This window comes from Pelodiscus sinensis, chromosome 5 (assembly GCF_049634645.1).
Source record: "Pelodiscus sinensis isolate JC-2024 chromosome 5, ASM4963464v1, whole genome shotgun sequence".
Lineage (NCBI taxonomy): Eukaryota > Metazoa > Chordata > Testudines > Trionychidae > Pelodiscus > Pelodiscus sinensis.
This window is the reverse complement of record NC_134715.1, coordinates 52122276-52142858: the sequence shown is the minus strand read 5'-3', so window position 1 is coordinate 52142858 and position 20583 is coordinate 52122276. Positions and strand designations below refer to the sequence as shown.

The window sequence follows — 20583 nt, the reverse complement described above, 5'->3', positions numbered from 1 at the left end:
ATGGTTATCAAGTCTACTCCTCTCACATTGAAGCAGAATTAAGTCTAAATATTTAGACTGTTCCTGACAGATGTTTATCTAACCAGTTCTTTAAAACTTCTGAGGTAATCTGTTCTAGTGCTTAGCTATCCTTCGAGTATGAAAGATTTCCTGATAGGCTAGATAAATTTTCCTTGCTGCAAACTAAGCCAGTTATTTCTTATCCTGAACGTGAAGAATAATTGATCACCCTCTTCTTCATGATGATCATTTGTATATTTGAAGGCTGGTATTGTGTCTGCCATCAGCCTTCTCCTCTCTAGGTTAAACATGCTCAGTTCTTTCAACCTCTCCATTCCATCATCCCAGCCTGAATGAAGCTATTGAATAGTACCAGACCCAAGACAGATGTTTTCAAGGCCTCATTGAATACATCATCCCAGTCTGACAGCGAAACATTGATAATGTGACTCTTTTTTTAACCAATTGTATACTAATTATATAATTTAATCTAGACCATATTTCATTAGTTTAATCAACACAGTGGCATGTGGGACTCTGTCAAAAGCTTTACTAAAATTCAGATACATTGTGTCTACCTCTTTCCACCATCTGCAAGGTGGGTTACTTTGTTAATGAAAGAATTTCAGTTGTTTTAATCTGTTGTTGACAAACCTATGTTGGCTATTATGAATCAACTTATTTTCCTGTATGTTTTCAGAAATGCATTGTTTAATAATGTTGTTCCTGGTATCTAGGATCAAAATTAGGGTACAGCTCTCTGAATCATCCTTTTTTAAGATAGGTTATTATGTTTAACCCTTCTCCTATCCAGTAGCAGTTTTCTTTGAGAACTCTAGAAAGAGCGATGAGATCTCAGAAGACTGAGGAAGGGCAAACATAGTACCTGTCTTTTAAAAGGAGAACAACGAGAATCCAGGGAAAGGGAATTATAAACCAGTCAGCCTAACTTTGACCCCTAAAAAGATACTGTTTGTAAGCACCTAAAAATAATGGGATTATAAGGAATAGATGTGAATCTTTATTTTAGTAAGGCTGTTGGCACTCTCAAGGCAAATCATAGCTCTAGAAGGAACCTCTAGAGGTCATCAAGTCTAGTCCCCTGCACTCCTGGTAGGACCAAACACCATCTAGACCATCCCTGACAGGTGTTTATCTAACCTATTTTTTAAAATCCCCAATGATGGAAATTCTACAGCCTTCCTAGGAAATTTATTCCAGTGTTTAACCATCCTGACAAGAAGCTTTTCCTTGTGTCCAACTTAAACCTCCCTTGCTACAATTTAAGCTCTTTGCTTAGAGGTTAAAGAGAATACTTTTTCTCCCTCCTCCTAATAAACTTTTAGTTACTTGAAAATTATTGTCATGTCGCTCTTCAGTCTTATCATTTTACAATCTTCTATATGTTTGCAAGTGGATTCCTGAATTATTTGCTTGATTATTTTTCCTGTTACAGAAGTTAAGATGACTGGTCTGCTTATAGTCTCTCACAATCCTGTGTGTCCTTTTTATAATCAAACTAGGGAGATTTGGTCGAAATAATATTACTATATGGTAAGGTACACAACTGATTGAAAGACCACAGTTATAAGTAATTCACTATAAAACTAGGAAGGAATATTTAAGAAGAGTCAATCATGGGTCAGGTGCTATTCAAAATTTTCATTAGTGATTTAGATAATAGAATGCAGATTATCCTTAGAGTTTTTTGGATGGCAACAAACAGGAAGGAGTTACAGATACTTTGGAAGACAATGTTAGAATTCAAAATGACCTTGACAGATTGGAGAAGTAGTGTGAAATCAGCAAGATGAAATTTAATAAAGTGCAAAGAACTTCACTTAGGAAGGCAAAATCAAATGCATAGCTATAAAATGGGCAATAACAGGATAGGTTCAGAAGGCTAGCACTGCTGAAAATAATCTGGGGGCTATAGTGGATTGAATTTGTCATACAGTTGTGAAAAAAGCTAATACTCTGGAGTGTATTATGTAAGAGACAAGACGTAACGGTCTTGCTCTACTCAGCACTAGTAAGATATTACCTGGAGTAATGTGCCCAGTTCTGAGTGCCACATGTAGGAAAGATGTAGAGAAATTGAAAGGGATCCAGAGAAGAACGATGCAAATGATAAAAAGTTTAGAAAAGCTGACCCAAGAAGAAAGATTTGTATAAAATGGGCATGTTTAAGCTTGAAAAATGAAGACTAAGGGGAAGACCTGATAATTTGTCTTCAAATATGTTAATGGCTGTCATAAAGAGTACTGTAATCAATTTTATCCTTGTCCACTGAAACTAGAATAAGAAGTCATGGACTTAATCTACAACAAGAGGGATTTAGGTTACCGTATTAGATTTTTTTCCCCTATCAGAGTAGTTAATCTCTAGAACAGATTTCTGAGGGTCAGATGTGGTAAAATCCTCATCCTGGAGGATTTTAAGAACAGGTTCAACAAATATCTGTCAGGAATGGTCTAGGTTTACTTGGTCCTCACTGCTGGAGGCTAGACTCTATGTTTCTATGATTCTTCGGGATTCTGGAACCTCACCCAGCCTGTGCTGCATAGTAGACACCACCCATATTAATAGGAGTAAGTAGCATTGTGATATGGTGCATTGAGACTCAGAGTTACTCAGATTTGTCTGCATCAAAAAATGTTCCTCAGTAGCCCAGCTGGCCCTGTTGGCTCTTCAGCCAGTGCTTGTAGGTCTTCTTCCACAGGAAGTGTAAGCATTTATAACTTTATGTATAGCTTTGCGTTGCATTAACCAATTACCCATCCCAAGGTGAAGGTTCACATCTGCTTTAACCTGTGAGAATTGAGCCCCCAATATCAATTGCAATACAAAGGCTGCCAATAGAAGAGAGAACTCCACAGTGCAAGAGACTACATAATGCTTTTTCTATAATAATTACTTTAATTAACCAACCAGACATTACATTGTCGTCTGGTAGAGGAGAGAGACCAATGTAGATTATATAATATTTACATTACACCAAGGTCTCATAGAAAGACCCAAAGTGCTAGTTTTTTTCCTCTCCATTGTCATTCTGGAATCTCCCCTTGACCAAGGCATACAGGGTGGGATACCGCTTTCATAATATGTTATATTGATATCCACTGTGGCTTATGCATATTTATTAAGGTTTTATCCCTTTTTCCTTATTCGAAATTCCACATCCCATTACTTTTTGGGGTTCCTGGTTTTTATAGGCTAACTCATTAGTTTCCCTTCTACTCATTAACATTTATATTACCTTGTCACCATGCTAACAGGAAGTCTCTAATATTTCACCCTAGCTACCAACATCATCTTGGGGAGTCTGCTGATCTCTCATAGACATTATTGTCCAAACTCAGCAATTATTATCAAAACATCAGCATATCACAACAATAGACACAAGCTTGGAACATTTATTATCCTAAGTCCTATGGCCTAATTTGACAATGCTAAATATCTTACAGGCCTGAGATCTATAATCCTTTGTTACAACATTTAATTTATATTTATATTTCATTTCTATGCCCTAAATATAACTGATACCTTTTATCCTTGGATACGGACTATAGTTGTGTCCAATGAAGAGAACCTTCCAAATATACACCAAGCATTCTGTGTGTGTGTCAGAATCCATAGAAAATCTGAAACAGAAGCTCTGAAATTTGTGAATTATGCCATTTATCTCAATGGGAGGTGAACTTTGAATAATTATTTTAATTTATATTCTGATAGAACACAAAGGTAGGGTACAGTATACAATAAAAAAATCTAATTATGCCAGTATCACATGTTTTGTTAGTCTTTAAAATGATACCAGACTATTTGTTGTTGTTTAAGTTTATCCTGTTTATCCGAGTTATCCAGACTAACTCCGCTACCCCCTGAAGCTATTTACCTGTTAAGTATTTCGCAGCTGATTATTATCACATCCCACTTATATGCTTGTAATATAAAACCATGTTTCCAGTTGCTCAGAGTACCAATTATTCTCTATCCAGGTTCCCATTGACAACTTTTAAACTTCAGTCTCAAAATTCTGCATTAAATTAGGATGACTTTTAAAAACATTCAGTATTGTCCTGATTCTGCCAATGTTGAAGACTGTGTTAAAATTTCCATTGAGTTCAGTGAGACCAGCATTAGACCTATTCTGTGCACTTTTGAAAACTCCACCCTAAAAATGTAGGCAAACCATAAAGCAAATGAGATTTTATATTAAATTTAACAACAGAGGAGATGCTTTTGCCGTTGTGTTCATTTTCATATTTAGTTCAATAAGAACCTTTTTATCTAAAGTAGTTGCAAAATTTCCAGTCTACTGGACTGGAGTGTCAGAATGCAGGCTCCTTACAACAAACATACGTTAAACTTGCCATGATACTGGACCTTGAATTATAGACTTAGGATTTTTTTCATAAACATACAGAACTTTTATGCCCTTAAACTAGAGCCACTTGATGATTACTTGTTCTATTAATTCCCTATGGGACATCTGGCGTTGGCCACTGTCAGAAGAATGAATCCTGGGCTAGATGGACCTTTGTCCACTCATTTTTATGATCTTATGTAGGACTTGTATGTTGCATCTATCCTACCCTGTCATAGGTTAAAACTGGTTTAGTGGCTTGATCCAAGGCGTAGTGAAGCCAGTGGAAAGATTCCCATTGACTGTGGGCTTTGCATCAAGCCTTTGATATTTAAGTATCTTATTACTAGATGGATACTCCTATTGTTCTGTAACATATTAAAATCAAATTCTTCCATCTTGTTCCCAAATTAATCTTATTTAATTAGTCAAGAAGAAATGATTAATTTGGAGTTTGAATTTTTCATGAATAGCTTGTCAATAAAAATTGTAATTGTATTTATATTGTGAGACTTTGTTAAAGAAATTCATAGAATTGTCTCAAGTATCTAAATGGAGGTTATATGCATATGTCTAAACATGATCTCCAAATCTGCTATGTCTGCAGGCAGAAACAATACGAGTTCAGATAAAAAATACATTAGACAAATGTTAATGTTGCAAAGTGAATTATTGATAATAATGAGTTAAAGTTAAAGTTACACATGATATTTGTCCTACTGTTCATGCACATTGAGGCATTTTTAATTCAATGGTCTAGATTAATTCAGGGTGAACTTCACCCTTGAGTGCACCAGGAAAAATATAGCAAATTTGCCCTATTTTTTATTTGTAGTGCAATAATGCTTAAAACCTTTAGTGAGATACTGTACAAAAAGATGAACACTGTCCTAAAGCTGATGGATAAAACTAACAGACTAGGGGAGCACAAAGTAACAAAGAAATGATTTGGTGCTGAGGTCTTGTGCTAGATTTTACCTGCAGACCAGTGAATGCAGCAACTTGTCAGTTGAGAAAGAAACAAGTATAATTGGAGAAATAATCCGATTTTTCAGAGCTCATTTTTATTTCCAAAAACAGATCTCAAAATCTTAACAAATTTAGTCAAACAGCTGATCAATAACCACTCATTTCCTTTCCAGTTCCATCTCCCTGAGAGGAAGGAAGACACACCTATTCTCTGTGATAGTGTTCTTTAAATCAGCTTCTCCTTTCTTTATCATTCTACTCAGATCAGCAATGTGACAGGTGGCAACCTGGTAGCCCCATATATGCTAGAGCCTTTTAAAACTTGTTCATAATCTGATTGCAAAATGCTGTCCTCTCCTTCCATCTCCATTTCTAATTGGGAGTTCCATATTTTGATCAGATGAGCAATTTGAAGAATGGCAATTAATGGTTCCAGGTAAATGTGTTGCATTGATTTCAGTAGTTGTGAAAAGAATATGCTTTTTGTGACAGGAACCATCTCTTTTGCACTTAGCCCAGTGGAGTCCTGGTCAATGGCCAGGGTTTATAGGTGCCACCATTATACAAATAACAGATAACATTCAGAGAATTCCAGCTGTTGGTGATGTTGCTGCAATGTAGCTTAGGGTCAGATTCTGCAACTCTCATTATGAGTAGTAGCTTACTTTCCAGGTAGTCTTGTTGACCTTTAGTCTGTGTACATCTCTGTGTGATGACATGCTTTAGTTTCCCTTTTTTTAGAATGCAAAAATTCCCCTTTTCAAAAATTTCATGTACAATGAAATGTACAGTGTAGTGATTTGGATTGACTTATAAGGGATGCCTTGCTATTAAGAAAAAAATGGAAACAGCAACACTTCTAATGTCCCTTCATTTTAAGCTCTGAAGTCTAAAAGGACCAGAAAGCATGGGAAATAGTTTCTGGAGTTTGTCTTCCATTTTGAGAAGGTAAATGATTTTGTCTTCAGTCTTAAAATAATGAAGAGTTATTAAAAAAATATTAACTTTTACATTTTCCCACAAATATCAGTAGAGCCTATTGAAAAATGGAATTTTCATTTCACAAGAAATTCTGAGATTTTTAAATTTAGTTTCAATCTGACTTGGAATGAAAAGTTGAAATTTTTGGATATTTTTAATTTAATTTTGATTTTATCATTTTTACTATTGTTTATTATAATTTCTAATATACAAGTTGGCTTGTATATTATGAAATATTATAAAACTTGCAAATTGCAATGGTAAAATAAAAATGAATAATTGATTTCAACTTTATTGAAATTAAATGTTTTATTTTAGTTTCCTGTCATAAATTTTGATGGAATTTTTAGGTTTGTAGGGAATACTTCTGTTTCATCAGATCAATATTCTCTCATGAGAAAGTACTCCATCGGGAATTTTTCAATCAACTTTAGTTATCAGGAGTACCTCCTTTGCTAAATAAAGGAGTAAAAACAGATAACCTCATCTAATATTCAAATGCTAACTTTTTGCAACTTTTGCACTTGTAATATTTGAAATGATGGTGAGTGTAGTGTTATTTAGGCTTTTATAATCTTGGCTGTTGTAACTAGAAAATAATATAAAGTATTTTAATATGTAAGTCTTTAAGAAGTACACTGGTTTAGGTCACTGGCAGTATGTTTAGTTCCTAAATATTCTTATAGTTCATAATTTGAGTATGATAAAATGAGTATTTGAATATTTCTTTATCATTATTCTATGTATTGTATAATGTAGCAGTAGTTGTATTTTGGGTAAATTTTCCAGGTGCATGTATTTTAATCTTTTAATCTTTATTTTAAAAGATTAATATCCACTGAGAACCAGAGACTATTATCTTGGCTTGGAGGTTAGTTAGGGAAAAAAAGGGGGGGAAAGAGTTTCCACATATTACATAACTGGGTGATTTACGATGTGCATTTCCCTAGATTACAAGTGGGAAGGAAACTTTCTGAGTAGTAGTTCAAATCCTTTGTCCAAGATACCTTGTGAGCAAAAGAGAGGGGCACTATTAATAGGTGAGATCTGAAGACCATTTCATGCCTTTCCATGTACTATAGGCTTCATGTAGTGGCCCTGTCCAGTTCCAGTTACCTTAGGGAGTCAGTCAAGAAATATCACTTTAACTCCTGTCTTTAGGTTCATATGGGGACTGTTATTTTAAATTCCTTGTTTATATCAGCAGATCTGAAAGGCATAAAATGACTTTTCTTTCCTATAAAATTGAGTTTTTCTCATCAGAGCTCATTATTTGGAACCCTGCCAAACATGGATGATATGTAATCAAAAAAATTATTGTTTCTAAATTATTTTACATCTTCATTATTTGATACAATGGCTGTTTTATTGTTTTCATTCATGAGCAGTTAATGTGTCAGCTAAGAAAGCACTTGACTGGAAAGGGTGGCATAAGTGGTTTAAGAAGTAATACTGTAGGTAGGAGAAAAAGTCTTGAGATGCTGCTGATTTTCCCTGCCAGTTACTGGCCAGAGGGAAGCACCTATAAATCCAGATTGACAGATCTGAAGACGAGACAGATTGAAAAGGCTTATTAGATAATTGAGTCTATCCCCATCCAAATGCAGGATGTAGGTTCCAGATAAAGGACATCATACATAGAAATAATATATTGTTATTGATATTGAACTGACAGTTACCAGATTGAATTGATGTTACAGAGATTTTGTATTTTCAATTCAAATTAATACAATCTAATAAAATCTGAGAGTACCTCTTGAACATACAGCTAGAAGGAGAAAATTGCAAATTGAATTGATAGAAAAATATAATACATCTTATTAATGTTGTATTCTTGAAACATGAAAAAACCTAGCAGGCACTATAAATGTTTTGTATCGTGTTCTAGCAGATACTTCCAATGGACTGTTGAGTGTGTTTGTTTTTTAAACTCTTATTATACTGTTCTTTTCCCTGTATATTTATACTTCTTTAATACAATAAAGTAAATTTATCCTTTGCATTTCTAATCTTAAGTAAAGATAAATGGATCTGATTTTCACGTTAGTTATAGAGGTTGAACCTCTCTAGTTGCCAGACTAAGGAGTGCAGGACACCTGTGGTCTGGCATGATTTTAGTTAGCCAGATGTCCACTTATTATGGGTGTGTCCAAGTTTCCCATGTTTCATAAAAAATTTTTACAGCCACTAGTCCTGGCTCTCAGTGTTCTGTGCTATTATTTAGCTCTAACCCCTAAATGTCTTCTGATTACCCAATAAGCTGTGAAAGTGTTGGTAATGCTGCTAAACAATATTGACCTCCATCGTTTGGCAAATTCTAGTTCAGTGCTGCTAATTTCCTGAGGGTGCAAGACTAGAGAGGTTCAACTTGTAATAGAATTTTTAGAGGGAGGACACAAGTTAATCCTATTCATATATTGTTGTGAAGATCTCTTTAAGTCAGCCATGATAATGCATTAGTGCAAACTCTAATCATCATAATATATGTTCCATAAAGTTTTATGGCCCAGACATATATTCTTATTTTTGACGCTTCAGAAATTTCGGGTATAACTTTTAATTGCAGATGAAGTTCCTGAGATCAGTTTAAAAACTTCTTCAGTTTTATTTTATATTTTATATTTTAAAAATTAAATTGAACTATAGAAAGTAATTTATTAGAAACTTTTTTAACTTACACAAAATAAATTACATTTTTAAAAAGCTTGCTATAATTAAAATGAATTAAAATATATAACCTTTACTTTTTCTGTAAGTTAATAGTTAACATTTTTTGCATTAAATATTGCTCTGTTGTTCATGTGTTTGTTTTTAAGACTATAACATTTACTGAAGAGATCTTTTTAAAGTATTGTCGCAAGTAAATTAAACTCTGTTAAAGATTCAAAGTCCAAGGTCTTTGAGTAGAATTTAGAATAAAAATGTAATTAGGTTACATCCCTAAAGTCTGATATATCTTTAAACAAGCCCACACATGAAACTTTATTAAAACTGCATATGAATTATTTCATTGCTTTTTTTTAAATTCACTTTCCCTCTTTTTTTCTTTCTTTCGTGTCTGTTACTGACACGACTGCTTGTATTTTTACCTGTCTTTTCCAGGGTATTTTAATTATTTACTGCTTAATGAGTAGCACTGAGACAAAGCTTCATTCAAAGCTGCCTGCTCAGAAACAAATTTTTTTGCTTCTAAGCTTTACAAGAACTCAGATTATTGCAGCAGAACCTGCTGGTCTTACCATAGTATATAAACATTTCTAGAGGCAATTTACTCCTACTATTTGACAGAGGAGACACTACTTCTAAAGATGCCTTCTCAATGAGACTGATGGCCAGGAGGAGTGGCCTTAGTGTCAGCTGAATAATTTTTTCCTTGGCCTTTACTGTTGTTGCTAAGATTGTCTTAAATCTAAAAACCAATTTTATTCAATTTTTAAGCCATAATGGAGGGGCATTCAGGCCAAATTTGAATGGTATGCAGTATTGTTACCATGTGTGCCAAGTCAGATTGCCAACCAGCTGCACTTCTTGGTTGAAATGCATTTCATACTGATTTAGTATGTGATAGGTTACTTTATTTAAATAGTGGACATCCCTTATAGCCCAGGACTGGTAGCATTCCTAAACTGTTGGTGGATTCTCATAAACAGACGCTTTTTTCTGTGACAGTCAGATAATTCCTTTAATAGGGGATGTCAGATATAAGAAGATGCAAATAGTATCAGAGCAAATACTTTTAATTACAGTATAAACCAATAACTCGTAAACCACCACCGAAGGATAGTTCTGTGAAGAGGTATACGAGTCTTGTAATCCATTCACATTCTCGTTCTTGCAGGCTGTTGCCCTGCATCCCCCTACCATGGCTATTACTGCTCTCCTGTTTGTGAGAGTCTTAGCCCCCCAGAACTAGCTTTCAGACTGTTTGCTTCCCAGTCTTCCCTGCATAGCCACCTCTCAGGCCTTCAGGCTGCTGCTTCTGCTCTCACAAAGCCTTTGGGTTCTGTCTTGAGATTAATGTCCTTTAACCATAGGAAGTCCTTTTTCTTTCTGTACTCTAGAGATTATGAAGCCTGTAAGGAGTCCCACTGACTTCAATACAATCCACTTTGCCTCAGGAGTCTAGTCTAGCCTATCTATTTGCTGAATTAGGGCCTTGTTTTATCATTTTGTATGCTGTTTATTTCATCTTCCAGCAAATCTCCACTGAAGATTTATAAAGCCTCCATATATAGCAGCTTATACCGGAAACTGTGACAAATCCGTAACTATTTCAGTATGAATACCATAATTATCATAACTGAATATATGAAGCTAAAAAATAATATCAATAGTTCAAGCAGTTAAATTGAAATGGATGCCAATATCTTTTAAAAGTGGCAATAACATTTTTCTTTCTTTTTTTGCTGCCATTAAATATTGCTTCTAGCAGATTTGATGTGTACATTGTACAGTATAATAACTTATTACAAAAGATGCCCACTGATTTTAGATTAAAACACAATATAATATACATAAAGCTTTATTGTTCCTTAAGGTTGTTTTAAACTAAAGTGGAATATTTTGCTAAAGTCCTAACAAATGTTTACAATTTAGAACTAAATGTGCTTTTCCCTTGTACTAGTATTGCTGAAGAAATGTGCATTATAGACCTGCCAATTTTTTCATACAGTTCTTTATGCTGCATTATTTTCACTGGTAAATTTACAAGCTGATAGAAAAGGAAATAATTAGGTACTCTCAATATTGCTGAGGCATGAAGCTAGAACAGATCAGTCAGTGCATCTTATTGTGACATACTAAATTACCTGAACAATACTGAAAAAGCAATCTTTGGACCTAATTAACATTACATCTAATTAATGTCATATCTGTATGTGCAGACCTCTAGACAGATTCATGCTTTATATTTATTTATTAAATATCACATTATTCAGATTTGCTATCTTTAATTTCTGCATTGAAAACTTCAGATTTCTGTGCTGTTTTCTTAAGTGGGAGTCACTCTGCCTTTTTTTTTCTCCTTCAAGTAATCAATGCACTGCTGAATGAGTTCATTTTAATGCACTCAATCATGCCTCTAATGTTTGTAGCTTACGGGCGCAAGCATCAGTAATGCAGGAATGTTATATGGCTTTAGTCTGGCCATTTCATAAAATATTCATGGAATCAAAAATGTGCATCAAAATAGCGGTTGGGAGAATTACATTTATGTGCCTGCTTTTATGGCAGCTTCACATTTAAACCCATTTGTGTTAATATCTAGTCAATCTTTCTACTTAAAAAAAAGGAAAATGGTAGTGATAGTATTCATCCTTCTTTGGTTAATATTTGTCTAAGATATCTGCTGTGATATTAGATTATAGATATAGATATTCTTTTGGAATGTTTTTAGGACTAGGAGTTGTAGTCTTGGCTGATATTCAGAAATATAAAATGTTTGTCCACCATGCTTTCTAGTTTACATCATGTTGACTTTTGTTCTTTAAATGAATTGATAGATTCTCTTTTTTGTGGGCTTTCAGTAAACTCATACTCTTCAAATAGTTTTATTCAGACAGTTAACTTTCTTTCCATTGAAAAGCTATAACAAACTTTATTTATTTAGTTAGAATTAAATAGTAATGATTTATAATACTTAATTTGTTTAGTGGGTGAATGATGTTTTGCATGAATATAATGGTTTGGAATGGGTCTTCTACTGTAAAAGATATGTAGTTATACCACTTCATCCCCATTATTAAGATGAATTGATTACTGATAGTTTTTTGATGCCTTGTCCTGGGGCCCCCATTAAATTATAACATTTTTGTAATACTGCTATATATACACTTGTGTTCTGACTCATTTAATTAAATGAGAGAAATTATCAGCATTTCTCAAAATTCAAGGTTGACACATGGGGATAACTTCTGAGCACATTGCTTGGGGAAATTAGACATGCAGCTATTTTTGTTAACAATACCAATGGAAATTAAGTAATTTTAAATTATTTCCTATGTAGCATTTTGAAAATGTGTGGTATAGATTTTCTGGAAGCAATCATTTTTCTTTGCGGCAATCTAAGGTGGATATAAGGGTCCTTTCCTTCCACAAAATATTCTTAAGGATTCTTCCCGCTGTCTGTCCCTCTTCTTCTTTTGTCTATATCCCTCTCTTTTACAGTAAAAATCATTTTGCCTTCTTGTAATTGAACTGACATAAAAAGAAATCCTAACTTTTAATTCAGAGATGCTATATAACCAGCTTTGTTTCCTCCTAATACTTTATATAATTGTATCTATTTATTTTTGAGTTACTACAAAAACATCTATTCAAGTGCTCTAGCTACTTGTGCAACAACACTGAATAATAATAATAAATAATAAACAAAACTAACTAAATCTACCAATTCAAACTGAACTAACTAACCAGGCAGAGTGAATAAGCCGACCTCCATAACCTTGAAGATTTTATTCTCCCCAAGCTTTTGACTATCTATACTGAAATGCTTCAGAGAATGGATAGGCCCTGCAGTTGAAGGTGAGCAGTTATTTTGCAGTTAGGAGTCAATGCAAAAAATGAAATGTACTACTAGCAGTAGCTTCCCATTTAATAAGACTTCGTCTTGAACATGTCTGCTGATTGCATCTGTGATGGTATTGCAAAAAAAGTAATTCTCAAACAGACAAATCCGAAGCCTGTTAAGTTAAAACTTTTCACCTTTTCTTTGCTTAGGATATTCCCAGACTAACCTGATATTTCTTTTTATTTTCTGTTTAGAATCTTTGGTCTTTTTCTTCTGTAACCAGATTGTGGTGTTATGATTTCAGTCTTGGCTTTTGTGTGTGTCTGTCTGTAATGGGACACACTTCGATGCAATTCCATCTGAAAAATAACATAAAGCATAGTTTGCCTCTATATTATGGTGATTGATGTAGAAGTTTTGGCAATAAGGATGTTAGGATAAGACCCTTATGGCTAGTTCACAGGGCAATTGGATCTGTGGAATATATTACTTCAATTTCCACTTTCTCAAGAACGCTCTCAAAGGAATCCCTCAAATAGGAGGGTGCATGGGAGAACAAAACCACCTATCCTATAGCCCCATACATCCTAAACCACCTTATTTGATCATTCCAAGCAGGCCCAGCCTTAGGGCAAGGCAAGCAAGGCGGTTGCCTAAGGCTCCACGCCGCCCAGTGCCCGTCCACCCCGGCTCGGCTGCTCGCTCTCTCGCTGCCCTGGCTGGGAGCCACCCCGCCACGCAGTGCAGCCAACCACAACATGCTACCTAGGGCCCTGCAAATTCTTTGGCTTCACCTGAGTCCAAGCATCCTAAATAGGGTATAGAAAGGTTTGCTGAATCTGGAAGTTTGCGTGAATCTGTTTACTAAGAGATAACATCTCAGAGTCTGAGGAGGAACAAGTACATTACATTCCCTTCAACAGCCACATCCCTGGATGTCACCCCTGCCTGTCCCTAGAAATTGTTTCTCCTTGAGGTTGGGGAGGAGGGTTCAGTTTCAAATGAATGAAACCATATGTCTGTCAGTCTTTTCCCATTTAAAATATTTGGTGAAATTAGACTACATAAATTGTATGGCAGAAAAGCTTTGCACTCTTATCTGAAAAGACTCAGGTCCTTTGAAAAGTCCAAGCCATTTGTTCATGGACTTGGAGGTGCGGGTGGAAAGCGGGAAATGAGCTGTGCCAGGGAGTAGCCAAGTGCCTAAAACTATAACCCACTCAGAATTGCAGCCATTCATTCCTCCTCATAATCATCTGTTTTAGAACAAAGGATAGCTTCTCATTCCAGATCCAAATTTCTGAACCTAGCAGCTTGGTGTGAGGTACCTTTGACTTGGACTGTCCCTGAGTAGGTCAACAGGTCATGATAGAGAATGTAAAATTTCCTCTAGGAAAACTCTTGCTTTGAAATGGAAGGTAAAGATTGTTAAGGGTTTTTTTTTTTTATAAGTCTTCCTCTCTCTGTCACAATACCTATTATATTAGGCTAACAGTTGATCATCAGATTCCCTGGACTGACTATAATCACAGTCAAACTTAGCATCTTCTGATTTTTGAGTCTTCATACATCCAACAATTGAAATTTTTGAAATAATTAGTACATAGCTTCCTATCTGTGTATGAGTCAATTCTTACATGGGACTTAAAATGGCTTTAACAAAGCTATTGAAATTCCATATTTAAATTCCTTGAAGATTGTCCTCTTACCATTTATCTTTGAAGTCAATGTTATCATGGCAGTCACTTCAGAAGGCAGTAAGGCACAATCCCTGATGACTGACCCTTGTTACACAGCATTCACAAGTATAAGATACTTTGTTCAAACTAAAATTACCTTAAAGCTCCTCTGAATCAGTCTTACCTGTCTTCTAGCAATTTTCTGTGGCCCACTCTTTACCCAGAGGAAGCTAGTCTCTGTAAATTAGAAATTAAGGAAACTTTGAATTACTATCTTGAGAGGACTAAATTCATTGTAAGTCTACAAGGCTGAGTGTTTATATGGCGGTAAGTCCAGTAAGAGACCAAATCCACTCAGATTTTTTAAATAGATTAGATTTTATCTTTAAACTTGTGTTTACCTTATTAGTGTTTCAATAAAGGAAGATCTTAGAGTATATTTGAAAAACTCTATGCTCTAAATCTTTCTTACTTAAGAATCTTTAAGCATACAGGCAGTCCCCGAGTTACGTGGATCCGACATATGTCGGATCCCTACTGACGAACGGGGCTTTTCTCGCCGCAGGGGACACGGGCGGCGGGACTGCCTAGACACGCCGCGGTCCCGCCGCCTGCGTCCTCCACAGCGAGCAAAGCTGCTCTGCGTCTCCCTAGTCTGCTGGGGGAGTCCCCCCAGCAGACCAGGGAGATGCGGAGCAAAGCCACGGAGGACGCAGGCGGCGGGACCACGGCGCGTCTCGGAGGTCCCACCGCCTGCGTCTCCCTGGTCTGCTGGGGGGGGGGGGCGCACTAGCTGCTTTTCTCGCCGCTTTTCTCGCCGCTGGTCAGTTTCAGCAGCGGCTGAATCAGGACGCCTGGGGTAGAGCAGCTGGGGGGCTGCCGGGTTGGTCCCGCCGCGCCAAGGGTCGGCGCTACCAGACCAACCCAGCAGCACTCCAGCTGCTCTGCCCCAGGCATGTCCGATTCAGCCGCTGCTGGTCAGTTTCAACAGCGGCTGAATCTGGACGCCTGGGACAGCGCAGCTGGGGCACTGCCGGGTTGGTCCCCGCAGCACCGCACCTCGGCGCTGTGGGGACCAACCTGGCAGCACCCCAGCTGCTCTACCCCAGGTGTCTCCAAGTCAGCTGCTGCTGAGACTGATCAGCGGCTGATTCCAGGAAGCCCAGGGCAAAGCAGCTCTGCCTCGGTCTTCCTGTAGTCAGCCGCTGGTCAGTTTCAGCAGCGGCTGAATCGGGGACACCTGGGGTACAATATGTACCAGTTCCGACTTACATACAAATTCAACTTAAGAACAAACCTACAGTCCCTATCTTGTATGTAACCTGGGAATGCCTGTAGTTTCTGGATAGTGGTCCTTTACATACACTTTAAAATATACCCACACAGTATCATTTCTGCTTTTTGGAAGATTCTGACTTTTTTTCCAAACATCATGGATCTATTCAAGTAATCTAGTAAAAACTACCTTCATTTGTAAGTAACTGGAAATTTGGGCAACAAGCTGTGGATTGAAGATAAGAATGACTTACTGATACCTGTAAGATATGGAATATTTTCTGCATTACCCATATTTTTAGTAAGTTATAGGTTGATGATTATTGGAACCTTTGTGAAGTTAAGTTAGAAACAACTTATTTTATAAAAAATGATGGTATGTAAAGCGTTTTGGAATATTTTGTTAAATATACTGCTTATATTTATGAATGAGTTGTATTTTTCAGGTCAGTTCATGAAAGCTGCAGAGCATTATGAAGCATTCCATCAATTGACACTGGGGCGGATGTGGAAGGATGAGACAGGCCATACTTACAACTCACTGGCCTGTGAGCATCTCTGGAGAATTTATACATTACTAGCAGACAAAATGCTAGAAAATAAAGAACACCAACAGGCCATCAAAACTCTAATAAAAGCTTTTGAAATGGCAAAAAAAGGTGGGTGGAAAATAACACTCTCACGTTTCTTTCTTTAACGTGCAGACTTTGATTTTCCCAGGAGTAAGGTAAAAATCGTCAAGCGTATGAATGATTATTTCCTATGAAATTCAAAGACAAATGCCATCAATATACTTCCAAATCTCACTGTAAAACAGAAGTGCCTTCTTGCTGACAGCAAGGAATCCATTAGTTTCTTGAAAGCTTTATCTCCAAAAATGCAGTCTTCTGGGAGTATACTGTTGTAAAACATTGAACCCATAATCAGAAGTAAGGTCATTTACAGAAGTTGAGATTTTTGTAGGTTAGCCGCTGTTGATTTTTCATTTCCTGAGGAATGTTATCAGACAGATCGCTACTGTTTCAATTTACATGACTGATAAATAATTATGGAAACAAAACAATTTGTTTTCCTATTGCAGCCTTTCTGAAAATAGTTTTAAAACTTTAAGTTCAGGAAATACTATGAATTTTGGCTAACTTACGATGTTCTTAGTGTTTTGAAAGAAAAATGAGGAGACCTGTGGCAGTTTAAAGACTAAAGAATTTTTTGGGCATAAGATTTTTACAGATACAGACTAACATGGCTACCCCTCTGAGATTTCAGTGTTTTGACTACCTGTAGTAAGGATTTAAAAGCATATGGAAAGACTGAAGGTGGCATTTGAATACATGGTGTGAGATGCTGAACAGTTATAAAGAATCTGCTTATTAAAGGGACATTATTATATATAAGAGGGAGTAGAAATAGGAGAATGAAACGTCAATTGATTTTAAGAAATAACAGATTATTTTTCTGGTTTATGGGTTATGTTAATAATGCTTACTTGTTGGAAGATACCATTAGATTCCAACATCTACAGTTTTCTTTGCTCTGAAGAAAAAAAAACATTTATGTGTTTCCCAGAATTAGAAGACCTTTATTCAATTAGCAGTTATGGGAAGTAACACATTGCTATGCTAACTTTGTAGCATCTTTAATGGGAATTATTTGCATAAGAATTATGATTAATACACACTAGTAATTTGAAATGTATTAGCAGATACATTTTAATCTAAATATTAAGAAAGTATATACAAGTATTGATCAGATAGTTCCCAAAGAGTAAATGGATCCGCTTAAATCATGCTACACCCAGAAAGAGAGACAAAAATATTCTCCATGTGCATTTTAGTCTTATAAATTAAAATTTGTTAAGAGAAATGAAATAGTTTATTCTGTGAAATATACTGAACAGTATAAAATGTATAGAATTCAGCATTAACTGTGCTGTTCCTTGAATTATTTCTGTTTGTTTCTTTAGTCATATTTTTTCTAAAACTCTAATAATTCAACTTTTTAACAGCATAAATACATTTTAAGACTTAAAAATTCCAGCTTAAAATCTATATTGCACTTTTATGCTGTAACTTTTTGAGGAAAAAGCAAATTTTTCCCTTAATTTATTACATCCTGGTTCTGGGGTTTCCGTTCATTCCCTATCAGTCCTTTTGAACATGTCCTTCTTGAGTGCATTTGTCTGAATGCTGATTGGGTGGTTCTTTCTTTCTTTGGATTTGGCCCTTAGGTAATCTCTCCTACTTCTTTTTCAACACAGCTAATAGTTCCCTTTTGAAATTTCTTCTTTGGAACTCCACTTCTGGAAGCATGTGACTCAATAGTGTTGAGTTCCAAAACCATTTCAAACATTAACTGTGGCATATACGGCATATACTCTGCCACAAAATGAATTCTTTCTTGTGTCATGCTTCTTCTTATTTGTTTACATATTTAGAGAATTGTTAAGAGATTATCAGAGTGAATCTGACTCTGCATTCAGACTGCTATGTAGATGTCTCAATTAGAGTTGCACAAAAAATGTGAACAAAACTTTTGAGGAAAAATAGGTGGATTTGGCAATACCTAATCATTTTACAAATTTATATTAATTTCACCCACTTGTTCCAGGTAAAAAAACAAACCAACTTTTTATTTTTAAATTTCTCTTAATTTTGTTTAATTTAGAAAATTTTAAAAATGCTCATAATCTAAGAATTTTTCAATATACTGTATCAATTTGCTGAAAACTGAAAAATTTCTTTTATGTGTTGACCCAAACCAACTTTTTTTTTCAAATTTCAGAATTGCGAGCAAATTGAAAAAAAAAATTATTCACTGCCAGGGCCTCAGAACTCTTACTACATGTATGTCGCAGACAGCTACTACAGCCTGCCTGAGACGTGTGTCTTTCAAACTTGTGGGGGCTGGGTAATTCACATCTTTACTCACCATTATTCTGAACAGCCAGACTGAGTCAGACCAAACTTCCATAAGTATGGATCTGTAGAAACAATATATCAGGAGAACATAAATGTTAGATAAATAACCTTCCGTTTTCATGTGCAGATATTTATACTGGGGCAGGATTTGTGAATTTTTTTGACCTTCAGGATTCATTTCAAAGCTTATTTCCTTGTTTTTGTGTGTGTTGAATGGTTAGTATTGGGTGACGAAAGAAACTTTTATATTTTGGATATTGATTACAAATTGTTTGCTTTACTAAGCAATGTTATATCTATCACAAAATTCTGGGTGAATTTGGAAAAATATATAAATAAATTATTATAAATTATCTATATACAGTGGAATATTAAATATATGGACTAGGTTTTCTTTTGCTGGTGCAGTACAAAAAGCCAAGAAAGCAGCCATTTTGGCCAGCTGAGAATTCCTTTACCTTGTGGAAGCTCTTGATAGGATCAAATTAACTGAACCAACTCTTTTGCTATCTCTAGTCCTGGGGTTAAGGAAGGCTGAAGAAGAGGCAAATCCAGAATATTCTTTATTTCAGTTGTTCACCACTTATGTATCCTTTCCTGGAACCATTGCCAGCAAATATAGGTTATAGCAGTTTTTAGCTGCTCTAACCAAAGGAAACCTACTGAAAATCAGGGAGCTGTAACTAGCTCCTGACTACTTTCTTTTGCACCAAGTTTCTGTTGGCATGTATGGTGATACTTTACCGAACTTCTAAATGTAAAGATGTTTCATGATTTTCTTGAGCTGGTGGCAGTGCTGTAAAACAATTCATACTAGAGAACCTTATTGCATGACAAACTGCCTCCTCTGTCTCATGAAGATATTTTCTCTTCCAATGTTTGTGGCTTTTCTTAATTAGAAGTGCTCTAGATAAATATGGAAAACATTAATATTTGTAAAGAAATTAATGATAAACTATAGGTAAAAATTTAATATATTAAAAATTTCATGTACCTTATTTACAAGAGCTGTCAGTAGTTGTGTAATTTATTTAGAAATATAAGAGTAATTATAAACAAACTCTTCCTCTTTAGGAAGTGACAAGAAGATGGAAGGAGAAGCTGCCTATTGCTTAGGACTAGCCTATCATTCTGCTGGACAAGAACAGACTGCAATAATAGTGAGTTTACTGAATATTTCTAATTTTTCTGGAAGCAACTACTTTGGCTTTACTATTAAGTGAAGTTAAATAAAGGTAGATTTTGATCTGCTGTTTTTAGTGAAGAAAAGTGTTACTGCTATTTAATATTTATTTTATGATTTTAATACAATAGACTGTACAAAATATCTACTGGAAATGTTTTCCCTGGATACATGTGCTTTCCTCTCCATGTCATCAGCACCTGGAATAAAAATAAGTGAAGCCCAGGAGGATGGAGGTGTTGATCTTTTCAAAACATTGGGAGAGTGGGAAGGGCGCTATTTGTCCTTGATGTAAAGGAGGTATTGACATGGCATTGCTGGTGTATTGTTGACACCTGAAGCCATGTTCTGCATTTGATATTATCCCCCTATTCACAGATGATGAATAGGATTGGAAAGTGTAATACATATAAGAACTCTGGAAAGACAGGACCATCTCTGTCTCTGGGATAAATTTTAGAGGAAAGATCAGTGACAATCCAGTATGCGTCTGCCAAACACTGCTGTATCTCTATGGAAATAAGGAGCATTCCATGATCAGCTCTAAACAATGTCAGGGGGAGATCCAGTAGTGTGAGTAAAGATGTATTTTACCCTTGTCCATGGACAATCAGAAGGGCATTCATCAAAGCAACCGATTCCCTCTCTGTGCATACCCAAGCCTTAAATTCATTTTGGAGGGATACAGTGTTCTAGCAGTA

The 20583-nt window shown here is 35.7% G+C and overlaps 1 protein-coding gene across 4 annotated transcripts in view; it reads left to right on the top strand.

Moving 5' to 3' along the window:
* TTC29 (tetratricopeptide repeat domain 29) overlaps positions 1-20583 on the top strand; it is a 209629-nt gene that overhangs the window by 54263 nt on the left and 134783 nt on the right. For all 4 annotated transcript variants that reach the window (XM_075929999.1, XM_075929998.1, XM_006133842.4 and 1 more), the window contains exons 7-8: positions 16228-16440; positions 19774-19859. In XM_075929999.1, the coding sequence (XP_075786114.1) occupies positions 16228-16440; positions 19774-19859 (299 nt within the window). The remainder of the gene's footprint in view (positions 1-16227; positions 16441-19773; positions 19860-20583) is intronic.